The sequence below is a fragment of the Rhinopithecus bieti genome, unplaced genomic scaffold (genome assembly GCF_001698545.2).
Source record: "Rhinopithecus bieti isolate Rb0 unplaced genomic scaffold, ASM169854v2 scaffold_34310, whole genome shotgun sequence".
Lineage (NCBI taxonomy): Eukaryota > Metazoa > Chordata > Mammalia > Primates > Cercopithecidae > Rhinopithecus > Rhinopithecus bieti.
Window position 1 is genome coordinate 1,326,731 of NW_016814622.1, and position 16,794 is coordinate 1,343,524.

At 44.7% G+C, this 16,794-nt stretch overlaps 1 protein-coding gene across 7 annotated transcripts in view; it reads left to right on the top strand.

The window, feature by feature from the left end:
• Nucleotides 1-16,794, top strand: part of MARK3 (microtubule affinity regulating kinase 3) — a 124,606-nt gene that overhangs the window by 105,779 nt on the left and 2,033 nt on the right. For 3 of the 7 annotated variants that reach the window (XM_017851522.1, XM_017851524.1, XM_017851526.1), the window contains 2 exons: nucleotides 5,035-5,292; nucleotides 15,132-15,176. In XM_017851522.1, the coding sequence (XP_017707011.1) occupies nucleotides 5,035-5,292; nucleotides 15,132-15,176 (303 nt within the window). Of the gene's footprint in view, nucleotides 1-5,034; nucleotides 5,293-13,731; nucleotides 15,177-16,794 lie in introns of all 7 variants that reach the window. The other 4 variants (XM_017851523.1, XM_017851525.1, XR_001881393.1 and 1 more) reach the window with 3 other exon arrangements.

Consider the following 16,794-nt stretch of genomic DNA (forward strand, 5'->3'; position numbering starts at 1 on the left):
AAAAAAAAAAAAAAAAAAAAAAAAAAAAAAAAAAAACTGTAAAAATAATTTTTAATTATAAAAAAAGTAATACTGCTACTGTTTTGCTTATGCAAATTGTGGGCTAGATTAGGAAATAAAACTATCATTTTTAACACTTTCCTGGGGGGAAATATTATTCGAATTTCATAACAATTAACTTGATGACCTTTTAGAATATATATGTAGACCATTGTGATGTTGGGGCTGCCTGTTGTAAATAGGATTTTTGTGAACTTGATTGTACAAAGTTGAAATTTGCAAACATCTTACTGAGTTTACTGTTTCCTTATGGGTGTTAGGCCTACTGTAGAAGTCAGAAAAAATCTATTTTGTTGCTTGCTTTGTGAAACTCATGATGTGACATGGATTCAATTTCTAAAAAGTTTAATTGTCTTTAAAATTAGTATGTCAAAAAGTTTATTTATTTATTTGTTTTAATTTGAAACAGAGTCTCTCTCTCTCTATCGCCCAGACTGGAGTTCGGTAGCATGATCTCGGCTCACTGCAGCCACTCCCCTGCCCGGGTTTAAACGATTCTCCTGCCTCAGCCTCCTGAGTAGCTGGGATTACAGAGACCCACCACCACACCCAATTGATTTTTTTTTTTTTTTTTTTTTAGATGGAGTCTCTCTCTGTCGCCCAGGCTGGTATGCAGTGTCGATGGAGTCTCGCTCTGTTGCCCAGGCTGGTATGCAGTGTCAGGATCTCAGCTCACTGCAAGCTCCGCCTCCCGGGTTTACGCCATTCTCCTGCCTCAGCCTCCGGAGTAGCTGGGACTACAGGCGCCCGCCACCATGCCTGGCTAGTTTTTTGTATTTTTTTAGTAGAGACGGGATTTCACCGTGTTAGCCAGGATGGTCTCGATCTCCTGACCTCGTGATCCACCCTTCTCGGCCTCCCAAAGTGCTGGGATTACAGGCTTGAGCCACCACGCCCGGCCAATTTTTGTATTTTTAGTAGAGTGGGTTTTCTCCATGTTGGCCAGGCTGGTCTCAAATTCCTGGCCTCAAGCAATCCATCCACCTCAGCCTCCCAAAATGCTGGGATTACAGGTGTGGGCCACCACACCTGACCTCGAGTTAATAATTTATAATCCCAGCACTTTGGGAGGCCAAAGCAGGCAGATTGCCTAAGCTCAGGAGTTCCAGACCAGCCTGGACCATGACGAAACCCCGTCTCTACAAAAGAAAAAACCATTTTGTTAATTTATAATGAGAAAATAAATTTACATTTCCTTCTTAGGTCTCTGGAGGATCCGTTTTTTTGCTACAAAGCATCTGTCCACACCCTCTTACCATGCTTGTGTGCCTTAAAGACCTAGCTTGGCCTGTCAGCAGTGTGCTTCATTGGGAATCGATGCAGCACACTCCTGCCTGCAAGCTGACTAAAAGCCTTTTCCTTCTCCAAAGACTTTGGGTCCATTTGTATTCACCAGGGAAAGGGTCAAACCACTCCTGCCTCTTCTTCCCCTGCTTTTCTTGGCGCATCTACTGAAACTAGTTACTAATTTGGGCAAAAAAAAAGTCAACAGCTGGAGGTAGAGTGTATTGACCCTAGACTCACCCTGAAAGGTAAGGGCGTAAGAGATAGTTGTATTTAGCTGTATCTTGTTAGAAAAATACATTTGTGTGCGTTCATGTGTACGTTGTCTGTACACATGTACAAGAAACAACCGAGCATTTCTTTAAAAACCTTAGTCAGTTAGAACTGTCTCTGTTGCAGGTGATAGAAAACCCAGTCTAAACAGGCTTAAATATAAAAGGGCTGTTAGTTCATGTAACTAAAAAAAGTCCAGGGCTAGAGTTAGGACCCATCTGTTTCTGCCTCCTTGGTGGTGGTTCCATGCCTGGGCTCAGCACCGTCAGACATAGCTTTTTCCCGCACACAGCTGTGCTCAAGCAGAAGCCCTCAGGTTGTCTCCTTGATCTGTGTGGGACCTAGAGTTGCTTCCACCAAAACAAAATGTGAATATTGTTGCTACAGGAAAAGAATGGATACTGAGTGGCAGAAATGTGAAACTGAATAAATACGAAACTGAATAAATGTCTTTATAAGACATTTGTTTTCAGTTCTTCTCAGATTGCATAAATTCTCCCAAGTCAGAGGGCGGAATTCTCAAACAAAAATGTAGGGACAGAACCAGGCACGGTGGCTTAGAAGGCCTATAATCCCAGCACTTTGGGAGGCCGAGGCAGAAGGATCACTTGAACCCAGGAGTTCGAGACCAGCCTAGGCATCATAGTGAGACACCATCTCTACAAAAAAGCTTAAAAATTAGCCAGACATAGTGGCACACTCCTGTGGCTGAGATAGGAGGATCGCTTGACCCCAGGAGGTTGAGGCTGCAGCAAGCTGTGATAGTGCCACTGCACTCTAGCCTGGGTGAATACAGCAAGACCCTGTCTCCAAAAATAAAAATTTAAATAAAAATTTTAATTCAGGGACAAGCAGTTCTTCTTCATTTTAAAGACCTTTCTCCCTCATGTTGGGGCTATCAGAATTCCAGTTGCTAATTGATTAATCTTCTCTGTTAGGAGAACGTTTATTGAATACCTGCCCTGCCAGGCTTTCTGCTTACACTGGTAGGGGCACATTGACAAGATTTTGGGCTGTGTTTTCAGGGACTTCAGCAGAGAAGGGTCACTAGGATACAATGTGGCAGGAGCTAAAAACAGAAGTGATTTAACTCTCAGAAGGAAAGCAGATCAGATACGACTTCATGGAGATGATGACTCTGGTTCATTTTTGAAGAGTGAATAAAAAAATCGCAACCCTCCATACCGAGAGAATAACTCCTGTAAACATTTTCTGACCAGCGGACCACATATCATCAGGAAGGCCAGAAAGTTGAGTTCCAGGAGGGAATGGTAGAAGGCAAAGCCTAGAGAAATGACAGGGGCCAGCCTTCAGGGGCCTGGGGATGTTTACTTGCATTCCGAGTCGAGGAGACTGAACTTTATACCAAAGACTTGGTGTTCTGTAGAAGTATGAGCAGATGAGTGACAGGGTCTGGTTTATATGTTAAGAAGTTCTCAGCTGTAAGGTGAATAGATTGGAGGTGTTGAGGCAAAGGCAGGCGGCCCAGTGAAGACAAGGAGTGAGGCTCTATACTGTGGCCTTGGTGGTAGATGTGGAGCAGATGGGCCACCTGAAGGGCTGCTAGGAAGTCGACACCAACAAGATGTGGTTGGTCTGGGTATGGGGAGTGAGGGAAAGGAAGAACTTGACAGTTTCCAGGTTTCAGTCCCTCCAAAGGATTTCTGCAGAAAGACATTGGAAGAGCTGTATTCCTACTTACCCTTAAAGGAAAGAAACTGCCCTTGAATTCCAAGGACATGATTACTGAGCTGGAATTCCAAATAATGTGTCCCAGTGAGACTCCTGTGGATAGTTTTGTCCGGTAACTGTGTGTGTTAGGTGAAACTGCAGACTTCCAGCCACTCTGTCTTACCATATCTGTAAACAGTTAATTTGCTCTGATGAATTTGCCCATCTTGGAGAAGGGGGCTCTGCTGACTGTTTTTTATCTAGGAGTAAATGTCCTTTGAGTAGGAAGGTTCTAGACTGTATTGTTAAAACAACATTGGAAGGCTGGGCGTGGTGGCTCATGCCTGTAATCCCAACACTTCGGGAGGCCAAGGCAGGTGTATCGTTTGAGCCCAGGAGTTCAAGACCAGCCTGGGCAACATGGCAAAACTGTGTCTACTAAAAATACAGAATTAGCCAGGCATGGTGGAGTGCGCCTGTATTCCCAGCCACTTAGGAGGCTGAGGTGGGAGAACCACCTGAGCCCAGGAAGTTGAGGCTGCAGTGAGCCATGATCGTACCACTGCGCTGCAGCTAGGTGACAGCAAAAAAACCCTGTCTCAAAAAAACACCAAACAACATAGGATACTCTGTTACATAAAAGCTAGTTCCTATACCTATAGTCTTATTAATTCATTTAAAATACATCAGTGTGGGCCGGGTGTGGTGGCTCATGCCTGTAATCCCAACACTTCAGAAGGCCAAGGCAGGAGGATCGCTTGAAGCCATGAATTTAAGACCAGCCTGGGCGATACAGCGAGACCCTATCTCTACAAAAAAATGCGATGGCTTGGGAGGAAGGTGTGTGCATTACACACAGGTTGCTCTGTGGTCACTGCTCCTTCATACTGTGTTTCTGCCTCTGCCTGAACCCAAACCCCTCCCAGCCTGACAGAAATGTTCGCTTACGCAGCTAGCCCTGCCTCAGTTTGTACATCTACCTGTCGGCTAAGACATCAGAAGCCGATGTCCATGTCAGCCTCTGGGCACCCCAAGATGATGTTACCTCCAATAGACAGTGAAGGAGATAACTTCAAGGCTATGTAAGAAAAATGCACATTCTTTGTGAAACTAATGTGTACCCACTGCTTCTTAATTTTGTGCTGTGGATTTTATAGTCTGAGATTTTGTTACGGTTGTCCACAAGGTGTCCTTCCTCCATGTGATTTTAGTTAAGCACATCTTGTGTCATGATGTCCTCGGTTGTGTGTGTGTGTCTTCGTGCCTTTGCATACTACAAAGTGTATAAGAAGTTCCTGCTCCTCCCAAGTTGCTTTCAGCATGTGGAATTTTATACATATACCATTTGTGTACTTCCAAAACTTTTCAGTTGCCTGTTCTTCAGTTACACCTGCATATCTTTCTTTCTTTCGTATTGGCACAGTTCTCTGTATGTAAGCAATTTGAGAGGGAAGCAAAGGGGAGAAGTTTGAGTTAGCTGTTCTCTGTCCTAGAATTTCCCTGCATTAATCTTGTCCTTGAAAATATATATAATACTGGTCCCTTAAACTCCATGAGGCTTTGTCTCATTATGTATTGTTCTTTTGGTACCCTTTCCCACTTAACTTTTGCTCCTAAGTCCTATAAAATACCCCTTGAATCTGGATTTATTATACCCAGTTTTCTCCACTGTGTATAAAAGGTATATTGTGACTGTAAATTTTTGTATATCATGTTCTGAGCGCTTCTTACTTTCTGATCTCATAGCACTATTCCTGATCAGAGAACTCCAGTCGCTTCAACACACAGTATTAGCAGTGCAGCCACCCCGGACCGAATCCGCTTCCCAAGAGGCACTGCCAGTCGTAGCACTTTCCACGGCCAGCCCCGGGAACGGCGAACCGCGACATACAATGGCCCTCCTGCCTCTCCCAGCCTGTCCCATGAAGCCACACCGTTGTCCCAGACTCGAAGCCGAGGCTCCACTAATCTCTTTAGTAAATTAACTTCAAAACTCACAAGGAGGTAAGTGCTAGGTGCTGGTTGTTTTGGAGTGAACCCGTCGAGCAAAAAGAAAGATGTCTTCTTTGTGTGAAGTCACTGCTGCCTGGATGCTTTTCAGTCTGCCTTCAACTCATGGTTTTCTGGTTTTATATATATCTAACTTTATACTTTAAAACCTTGAAAGTAGAAATTGTAGAGCTCAGAGTCTTCATAACACTAAGAGTTAACTAGCATTTAGGAGGTTTTTGTTACTGTTCTTTAATTATTGTTCCTTTTGCTCACATGTCTGTCTGCATGGCATGTTCGTTGTAGTTAAGCAGGCAGACCTCGAGTTCTGGTGTGGGTAGGGGGCTGGTATTCTGTAATAACCAGCAGGAAAGACCATGCATGTCTTTCATAATCATCTCCAGCCGTGGGGGAAAGAGACAGCTCCTCTTTTCTCAATTGTTGTTAAGGGGCAGTAAATTTCTTAGAGTCCAAATCTTGAAAGTTTCTCGGCCGGGCACGGTGGCTCAAGCCTGTAATCCCAGCACTTTGGGAGGCCGAGATGGGCGGATCACGAGGTCAGGAGATCGAGACCATCCTGGCTAACATGGTGAAACCCCGTCTCTACTAAAAAATACAAAAAAAAACTAGCCGGGCGAGGTGGCGGGCGCCTGTAGTCCCAGCTACTCAGGAGGCTGAGGCAGGAGAATGGCGTGAACCCAGGAGGCGGAGCTTGCAGTGAGCCAAGATCCAGCCACTGCACTCCAGCCTGGGTGACAGAGCGAGAGTCCGTAAAAAAAAAAAAAAAAAAGAAAGTTTCTCTCTGTCTTAGTAATTTATATTGAGAGTAAGGTAATGTCCTTAAATAGTATAGTTTTGGAGATAAAGTCTCTGGTTTACTATAAAAAAAGAAGTTACTAGTAGTAGTAGTAGTAAATGCTGCATGATTCTTGACTGGTGGTCCTGGAAATTTTTTAAAATGTTCCATGTGTCTAGAAGGCTAGCATTTGGGGCCTCAGTAAACTCTCAAGGGTCCTTTGAGATAACTTCATTTCCATAACTTTGTTACCTGTTACAAAAGCCTAGAAATATTGGCTGCTTCAAGAGGAAAAAGAAAGGGTACCACTTTGAACCATAAACAAATAGTGAAAAAGTACCTTTCCAAGAAGGAATCCAGGAAACCCAAGAGCCCCTGCAGTTTCAGGACATCCTAGGGGAAATTTTTTCAAATTAAGTCTAGCTGTGGATCAGTCTGTCTGTGGTATCCTGCAGGTTTGCCTGGGACAGACCCTCTTGTTTGTCATCTGTAGCTTACAGGACAGCAGTAGGAGTCCTTGCCAGGTGTGAAATGATCAGTGCCCTCCTCTGTTTTTCTGCATTCCCTATGGCGTATAGCCTGTTACTTCATTTCACTCCATCTCCATTGTTTAAGCTAAATGTAATTTTATATTCAATCATCTGAAACTTCAGTGAGTCACGTTAAAGTCTGATCTACTTATTATTAGGACATGGAATATATTAGGTAGTATTCCTTTTTTTTTTTTTTTTTTTTTTTTTTTTTTTTTTTTTTTTTTTTTTGAGGTGGAGTCTCACTGTCGCCAAGGCTGGAGTGCAGTGGTGCAATGTTGGCTAACTTCAACCTCCTCCTAGATTAGGGAGGATTTCTGAATCCAATAGCATTAACTAGAAGTCAGATGGGTCAGAAGGTTTCTTTTTTTTCTTCTTTTTTTTTTTTTTTTTTTTTTTTTTTTTGGTATTTTTAGTAGAGACAGGGTTTCGCTGTGTTGGTCAGGCTAGTCTCGAACTCCTGACTTCGTGATCCACCTGCCTCGGCCTCCCAAATGCTGGGATTACAGGCGTGAGCCACCACACCCAGCCCAGAAGGTTTCTATTTACCCTCTTACTCACTTCTTAGCCCCTTTATTAAGCCACCTCATTTTAGACTGGGCAAAACAGAATGAGCCAAAGAGCTTTGCCAGGTTTGGGGCACCCATTCATGACCAGCCAGCAAGAGAGATGGTGAGTTCATTCTGAGAAGAGTCTATTGACTCCCAGAATAAATCATTCCTTCCTGGTCAGCCATAGTGGCTCACGCTTGTAATCCCAGTCCTTTGGGAGGCCGAGGCGGGTAGATCTCCTGAGGTCAGGAGTTAGAGACCAGCCTGACCAATATGGTAAAACCCCTGTCCTACTAAAAATACAAAAATTCAGCAGGCATGGTGGGTGGGCACCTGGGGATCCCAGCTACCCAGGAGGCTGAGACAGGAGAATTGCTGTGAACCTGGGAGGCAGAGGTTGCGTGAGCCGAGATTCATACCACTGCACTCCAGCCTGAGTGATAAAGCAAGACTCTGCCTCAAAAAAAAAAAAAGGCCGGGCACGGTGGCTCAAGCCTGTAATCCCAGCACTTTGGGAGGCCAAGACGGGCAGATCACGAGGTCAGGAGATCGAGACCATCCTGGCTAACACGGTGAAACCCCGTCTCTACTAAAAAATACAAAAAACTAGCCGGGCGAGGTGGCAGGCGCCTGTAGTCCCAGCTATTCGGGAGGCTGAGGCAGGAGAATGGCGTGAACCCGGGAGACAGAGCTTGCAGTGAGCTGAGATCCGGCCACTGCACTCCAGCCTGGGCCGCAGAGCTTGACTCCGTCTCAAAAAAAAAAAAATTTTGAGTTTATTTGTCTTCTTCATACTCTTTTTCAGTCATTTGAAGACTAGTATTGGGCTAGGCCAGGTGGCTCATGCCTGTAGTCTCAGCACGTTGGGAGGCCAAGGCGGGCGGATCACCTGGGGTCAGGAGTTTGAGACAGGCCTGACCAACATGGCAAAACCCCATCTCTACTAAAAATACAAAAATTAGCCAGGGGTGGTGGCACGTGTGTCTGTAGTCCCAGCTACTCTGGAGGCTGAGGCAGGAGAATCGCTTGAACCTGGGAGGTGGAGGTTGCATTGAGCCAAGATCACGCCACTGCCCTCCAGCCTGGGTGACGACAGAGCGAGACTCCGTCTCAAAAAAAAAAAAAAAAAAAAAGACTAGCATTGATTTTATTACATGTATATAATGGAAAAGGGAAACAAGATTATCATTGATAAAATATCAGCTACCTCTTGTTTTTTTTTTTTTTTCCACAGAGTCTCACTTTATCTCCCAGGCTGGAGTGCAGTGGCGTGATCTCAGCTCACTGCAATTTCTGCTTTCCAGGTTCAAGTGATTCTTGTGCCTCAGCCTACCAAGCCGAGTGGCTGGGACTACAGGCGCCCACCATCACGCCCGACTAATTTTTGTATTTTTAGAGACCCGGTTTTATCATGTTGGCCAGGCTGGTCTTGAACTGCTGACCTCAGTGATCCACCATGCCCAGTCAAAGCTACCATTATTTGAATGCTTATTATATGCAAAGGTAGATGTCTGTATACATAGATACAGTCATATTCATTTTATACATATAAATATGTATGTACATTATATATATGCATATTTTATGTATGAGTATCATACATACACACGTTTATATGTGTGAAATGAGTATATTTATTATACACATGTACAAGTGCACACACACACACTCGTTTAATTTAATCTCCATAGTCCACCCCATTTTATAAAAGAAACTGAAGGTGAAGTTCGGAGAGATTAAGGCACATATTTTTAAAAGTATCAGGGCCTGGTGCAGTGGCTCATGCCTGTAATCCCAGCACTTTGGCAGGCCGAGGCAGGTAGATCACTCAAGGTCAGGAGTTCAAGACCAGCCTGGCCAACATGGTGAAACCCCTTTCTACTAAAAATACAAAAATTAGCCTGATGTTGTGGCGCACACTTGTAATTCCAGCTATTTGGGAGGGTGAGGCAAGAGGATGGCTTGAACCCAGGAGGCATAGGTTGCAGAGAGCCAAGATCACACCACTGCACTCCAGCCTGGGCAACAGAGTGACACGCCATCTCAAAAAAAAAAAAAAGTATCAGGCTGAGCCATGTCTATCTGACCAGACTCTGCCCTTTTACCCACTGCACTGTGCTCCCCTTAGAAAAAACAGTTGCAGGCGTGACAGTTGCCTTACACTTATTTCTTGTATTTGAATTAAAATTGGAGACTCAGGCATGTTGTTTAAAAAAATTCTAATGTTCATCTGATTTACAATTTCCAGGCTATTTCCACCCCCAAATGTTTGCTGAAAGATAATCTTTTATCCTATCTTGTTAAAGTTTACTAACTGAGGTCTGTTATCTCCCTTAGTGCTATACTTAATCAGCTGTTGACAGTTTGTTCTTAAAAACAATCAAAATCCTTGCTAGAGTGGTTGGAAGTTCTTATCCTCCTTTAGCAATAATTGCTAGGATTAAAATTGCATTGCCTGAAAGGCTGAGGTGTTTGCACTTAGATGCTACAAGGGAGACCTGGTGTGGGCAGGTCTGGAGAGGGCTGGAGTCAGGAAGCCTGCACTCTGCTTGGAGAGTACATGGCTTTGGAGAGCTATGGGCCATTTGTAGTCAGGAGCAAAATTCTCTCCCCTTGGGATCAGGCTTGGCCTTGCTCAGAGACTTCAGAGTCACCCATACCCTGCAGGCAGAACAGCCAGGCAGACGCAAGTGCCTCTGCCCTCAGGTTGATCCATGTTGCCATGGGCAGTGTGAAGACCTCCTCCTGCAGCTTCCTCCTTCCTCTTTATACCTCAGGGGATTGTAGGAGGAAAGGTTAAGAAAAGCGCTCATATAGTAATTGATCAGTAACCCTGATTTTTCCTAGTGGAAGATTAGGAAATGGCCAGGCACCATGGCTCATGCCTATAAGCCCAGCACTTTGAGAGGCTGAGCCAGGTGGATCACTTGAGCCCAGGAGTTCAAGACCAGCCTGGGCAACATAATGAGACCTCATCTCTACTTTTTTTTTCTTTTTTTTTTTTTTTTTGAGATGGAGTCTCGCTCTGTTGCCCAGGCTGGAGTGCAATGGCAAGATCTCGGCTCACTGCAGTGTCCGGCCTCCTGGGTTCAAGTGATTATCCTGCCTCAGCCTCCCAAGTAGCTGGGACTACAGGTGCATGCCACTACGCCCAGCTAATTTCTGTATTTTTAGTATAGACAGGGTTTCACCATGTTGGCCAGGCTGGTCACAAACTCCTGACCTCGAGTGATCTGCCTGCCTCGGCCTCCCAAAGTGCTGGAATTACTGGCATGAGTCACCACACCCGGCCTTTTATTTTTTTAATAAAAAGAAAAAAAAATTGGGAAATGGACCAGGCACTGTGCATAGCTCATGCCTATAATCCTAGCACTTTGGGGGAAAGTGAGGCAGGAGGATCATTTGAGGCCAGGAGTTCAAGACTGACCTGGGCAACATAATGAGATCCCCATCTCTACAAAAACGTTTTTTAATTAGCCAGGAGTGGTGGCACATGCCTGTAGTCCCAGCTGCTTGAGAGGCTGAGGCAGGAGGATTGCTCAAACCCAGGAGTTTGGGTTACAGTGAGCTATGATCACACCATTGTGCTCCAGCCTGGGTGATTGAGCAAGACCTTGTCTCTAAATAAATAAATAAATATTTTAAAATAAAAGAAAATTAGGAAATAAAAAATATATCTTAAAGACCTTTTAGTCGTTTTCAACTAAAATATTTTGGATAATACTGCCTTATATTTAGGCAGTATATATTAAAGATTTTCACTTTCTATGCATGATTGTACTGTTGATGACCCTGCTGTATACCACTGATCTGATTATGAAGTGGTTGGCAGTTATTTATAGTAGGTAGACTTTTTTTTTTTTTTGAGACGGAGTCTCGCTTTGTCGCCCAGGCTGGAGTGCAGTGGCACGGTCTCGGCTCACTGCAACCTCCGCCTCCTGGATTCACACCATTCTCCTGCCTCAGCCTCCCGAGTAGCTGGGACTACAGGCGCCCACCACCACGCCCGGCTAATTTTTTTTATATGTTTAATAGAGACGGGGTTTCACCCTGTTAGCCAGGATGGTCTCAATCTCCTGACCTCGTGACTTCCACCCACCTCGGCCTCCCAAGTGCTTGGGACTTAACAGTCCTGAGCAGCGTGCCTGGCCAGACTTTTTTTGAGGCGGAAGTCTGGCTTGTCGCCCGGACTGGAGTGCGTGGTCGAGATCTCAGCTCACTGCACGCTCTGCCTCCCAGGTTTACGCATTCTCCTGCCTCAGCCTCCCACGTAGCTGGGACTACAGCCGCACCTCGCACCGGCTAGTTTTTGGTATCTTTAGTAGAGACGGGTTTCACCATGTTAGCAGGATGGTCTCGATCTCCTTACCTCGTGATCCGCCCCGTCTCGGCCTCCCAAAGTGCTGGGTTACAGGCTGGCAGCCACCAGCCGCCCCCCGGCCCGACTTTTTTTTAATTGGTAAATTAATTCCTGAAGCCAATGCCAAGTTATCCAACCACAGGATTTCATTAACTTCAGTCGCAGATATCGATGAGTGCCTGCTATGGTCCAGTTACAGACTGGGTTTTAGTTTTACAAATAGAATTAGCAAACTCAGCCTATTTTTGCCCAGGGGAAGCTGCATTGCATTGATCATAAAAACGTCATTCGTAGTTTGAAAAAATATTTTGTCAGATTATTTTCAGCCATCCTGAACATCTCCTTAATTTCTTTAAATGACCAGAGCTACCTTTTAAATAGAATTCTTCCTGTTTTATACATAAAAGTAAAATTCCAACTGTTTTTTACCACTTTAGTTTTTATTTTTTGAGATCTAAGACTGAAAGTCTACTTTAGTTTAAATCCCAATCACTTATTTTTTTCTTAAACGTGGATTTATGGTCATACACTCGTAGCAAATAACTGTGTTAATGTTTGTTTCATCTCCTGAAAGAAGTAATGATTTTTCTTAGTGGTTAAATCTTTTATAATGAAGTTTTTAATGTTATGTATAAGAAGGCAGATTTTTGTTCTAAGGTATTCTGGAATAAAATTGAAAATGTTTTACTAGTATATGCAAAATTACTTTCACTTCTTTAACATAAGACATAAATTATATCTTAGAAAGTGTATCTGCAGGCCGGGCGCGGTGGCTCAAGCCTGTAATCTCAGCACTTTGGGGAGGCGGACGGCGGATCCACGAGTCAGATGATCGAGGTGCCATCCTGGCAACAACGGTGAAACCCCGTCTCCTCTAAAAAATACAAAAACTAGCGGGCGAGGTGGCGGGCGCCTGTGTCCCAGCTACTCGGGGGTGCAGGCAGAGAGGAATGGCGTAACCGGGACGTGGCGGAGCTTGCAAGTGGCTGAGAACCAGCCATGGCACTCCCAGCCCGGCGGACAGAGCGGAGCTCCGTCTCAAAAAAAAAAAAAAAAAAAAAAAAAAAGAAAGTGTAGGCCGGGCGCTTGGCTCAGCCTGTAATCCCAGCACTTTGGGAGGCCGAGACGGCGTGGATCATGAGGTTCAGGAGGTCGAGCCATCCTGGCTAATACGGTGAACCGTCTCTACTAAAAATACAAAACACCTAGCCGGGCCGACGAGGCGGCGGCCTGTAGTCCCAGCTAACTGGGAGGCTGAGGACAGGAGAATGCGTGAACCCGGCGAGGCGGGCTTGCAGTGAGCTGAGATCCGGGCCACTGCACTCCAGCTGGGCGCAGAGGCCAGGGACTCCGTCTCAAAAAAAAAAAAAGAAAGTGTATCTGGCCAGTGCGTGGGCTCACACCTGTAATCCCAGCACTCTGGGGGTGAGGGTGGGCGGATCACTTGAGGCCAGGGTTCGGACCAGACTGACCAACATGCAAAACCCCGTCTGTACTGAAACTATCGAAATTTAACTGGGCGTGTTGGGCATGCCGCTTGTGATTCCAGCTACTCAGAGACCTGAGGCACAATAATTGCTTGACCAGGAGGCATAGGTTGCATTTGAGCCGAGATTGCACCACTGCCCTGTGACAGAGCGAGACTGTATCTTTTAAAAAAAAAAAAAAAAAAAAAAACAGTGATCCATCTGAAGAGCTTTTAATACAGCTAATGTCAATATTTACTGCTAAAACCTTTTCTTACTTTTTTTGATATATTAAAGATCCACATACTCTTAATTGTAATTATTTTACTTTTTCAACAAATGTCAGACATTTCTTTCGTTGATTTCGCCAGATAAGGTGAACCCTGCTTTGTTTTTTTCTTCCCTCTAGTAATTGATTAGATTTTCTTTTATTATGCGAGTTATTTTTGTTATTTTTTTTTTTTTTTTTTACAATTCTTTTAGAACATGTCATTCAGGTTTATCAAAAGGTAGGATTATATATACCATTTTTTTTCAATCCTCCACTCCAAATGGCTCCTGCAATTAACATTAGTTTGCTTTCTTGGCCCTGTTTTTTCCTTATAAAACTAAAACTTTCTGCTGAGAACTAAATACTTATATTCCTTGAAAGAAAACTGAAAAGAAATAGATTAACTCTGTCAGGCATTTTAAAGGGCACCCATGCAACAAAAGGCTGATGCATGCTCTGTGTATTTTCTTTCTTTGGTAGAATTATTTAGCATCCAAATAATTCTGTCTTCATACTAATAACACCTAGCATGCTCCTGTTTGAAGAATGAGATGCTCAGTAATGTTAATGTACAGTTAATGATTATCCACAGGCATGCAAAAGGTAAGTGGTAATTGTGTTATTTTTATTTCACTGAGGATTGAATTAGCAAAAGGCTTTAAAGTGACAGGAAAATTAGCTAATACAGAAAACAATCGTAAAATTCAAATCTGCAGCCTCATTTGATTTGGCTTTTTCAGAAATTAAAATGTGAACAGCTGCGTAGCAGAAATGTTTTAATTTTTTCAGAGTTGAAAGCCACTTTCCAGCAACCACTGACGAAAGAGTATCTCATTATTTTTACTTAAAGCACTGCAGTAAGTGGTGTTCTGATTTTATTAATATTTTTTCGGCCAGGTGTGGTGGCTTATGCCTGTATTCCCAGCACTTTGGGAGGCATAGGCAGGCAGATCACTTGAGCCCAGGAGTTCGAAGCCATCCTAGACAATATGGCAAAACCCCGCCTCTACAAATAATACAAAAATTAGCTGGGCGTGGTGAGACACATCTGTGGTCCCAGCTACTCAAGAGGCTGAGGCAGGAGGATCACCTGAGCCCTGAGAGGTCAAGGTTGCAGTGAGCCATGATCATGCCACTGTGCTCCAGCCTAGGGGAGTGAGACCCTGCCTCAAAAAAAAAAAAAAAAAAAAATTTTTTTTTGATGGTAATAATCAAGAGACCAAAAATGTTGCTTTCTTAATGCACACATGAGGCAAGAAATCTTTCATGAAGGGCTACGCTGTACCTGTGCCTCTCAAGTCACCAGAAGGCCAAGCTGCGGGTCAAAACTGTGGGAAAAGCACTTTCTTCCTGTTGGTGGTTCCATTCTATTATTATTTTTTTAATTGAGCTTCCCACTTGTCTGATTTTTCCTTGGACAGAACAGGTAATAACTGAATGTAGAATCCAGCTGATAGCCTCACATTGGCTTTTAATTGGAAACCCATTATACTATGGGGAGCAGTTAGAAAGTGAGAATAACCCCATTCTGAGGCCGAGCATTCTCAGGGTGAAGAGCCAGCAGGAGTGCCTGCTGTGCGTGTGTGGTGTGCAGTGTGTGCAGCAGTGTGTCCTGTGTGTAGCAGTATGGCGTGCAATGTGTGTGATGTATGCAGTGTGCAGCCTGGAACTGGCCCCTGTGCACACCCCTGCAGCCTTGTGGAAAAAGGTAGTGCTGGCTCAGTCAAATGAGAGGAAGAGTTTTCATAAGCCCTGCTGGTGACTAAAATGTGTTTTGGCTTTGTTTATTTTATGGTGTTGCTATGGGTGGTCATGTACTGGCATGTAAGATTTCTTTTCTCTTTCCCTCTTCTCTCTGCTTCTACATTCTGTTCATTGAGACTTCCAACTGAATATGAGAGGAACGGGAGATATGAGGGCTCAAGGTGAGGGAAATGATTTTTACTTAAAATTTTTTTCCAGATATTTACTTCATTTCTGTGGCAGAGGCAACACTATCTTCTGAATGTTCCATACTGTATTCCTGCTGTCTCCGTAGGAGTTAGAGGTTCGCATCAGGTAGAGAGGGTGGCCACAGGGGGGCGCCAGCCTGCCATGAGCACCGTCCAGATCCAGCTTGGCCTCTGCTCTATATTTGTGTTTGTGTTAAAAGCATGGCAATGCCTTCAGCCTTCCTGCCTGGGCGTTAACAGCCTTTGGAGGTCTGGGTTGGGTAGCAGTGCTCAGAGAAATAAGCCCTCAGTTCATCACTGACTCCTCACATAGTTCTCTTCACAAGGAATAAAAGCAAAGTACTTAATAGAATGTCCATATTTCAAACTAGTTATGTTTTCTTCTAAGAATGGTGATTATATAATTGAGTGTTTTGCTTTTCTTTTTTTTTTTTTTTCTAAGACAGGGTCTCGTTTTGTCACCCAGGCTGGAGTGTAGTGGCACAATCACAGCTTGGGCTCCCAGGCTTATGCAGTCCTCCCACCTCAGCCTCCTGAGTATCTGGAACCACAGGCACTGCCACCATGCTGGCTAATTTTTGTATTTTTTTGTAGAGAGGGGGTCTCGCCACGTTGGCCAGGCTGGTCTCAAACTCCTAGGCTCAGGTGAACCTCCCACCTTGACCTTCCAAAGTGCTGGAATGACAGACATGAGCTGCTGCGCCTGGCCTTGCTTTTCCATTTTGTGTAGTTATCATTGCATGGATTTGTGGGGGGGCAGTCACCAGGTAATCTTAGGACTCTGTGTCCCTAGTTCTAGATCTCTTCCACTTGTGCCCTTTTTTATGCCAGTCACCAGCAGGCTATTTCAGGTCCTCATTCACCATTTGTCCTTTAGGTCTTTTTAAAAGCCCACTTCTGGTCATATGACCTTTCTGAATTAAAACTTTCAGTGACCTCCACTATTTCACCCGGCCACGTCCCTGCGAAGCCCTGAGTGGCGTGGTCCAGGCTGCCCCAGCAGCCCAGCTCCGCTGCCCCATCAAGGCGGAGCATTGGGGTGAGTGCCAGGCAGCATTCCCCCTCCAGGCCTGCCCATCCCAGCCAGGAGCAGGCTCTAGATCCTGGTTTGTTTCCCCACCCATAATAGGAAGGTGAGATAGTGGGGCCTACATGGACATCAAGTAAGTTGGGGCCTGACCACCGCAAGTACTCATTAAGTGCCACCAGCTGTTGTGGGGGTGATGACACTGTGCCTCCAGTTCCACTCAGTCTGTGTACTTTATTATGCCACAGACACATCCTGTACTTTCCTGCCTCCCCTTTGGCTGTGATCCCCTGTACTCAAAACAAAAACTCTTTTTCCTGTCTTCATTGCATTTTGTTGAAATCCCATGGCTCTTCATAGCTCTCCTCAGATGCAGGCCCACTCCCACCCGTGCCATTTCCTCCTTGTCTCATCCTGCCTGTCACACTCTCCTGCTAGGTGGGCTCCACCTCTTCTGCGGCCTTCTAGGGGATGGCCAACCTTTCCTGTGCTGCCGCTGTTGCCTCACCTTACAGTCTTCCTGGCTCCAGATTAGTTTGAGAGCTTTTGCGTATCTTTATAACC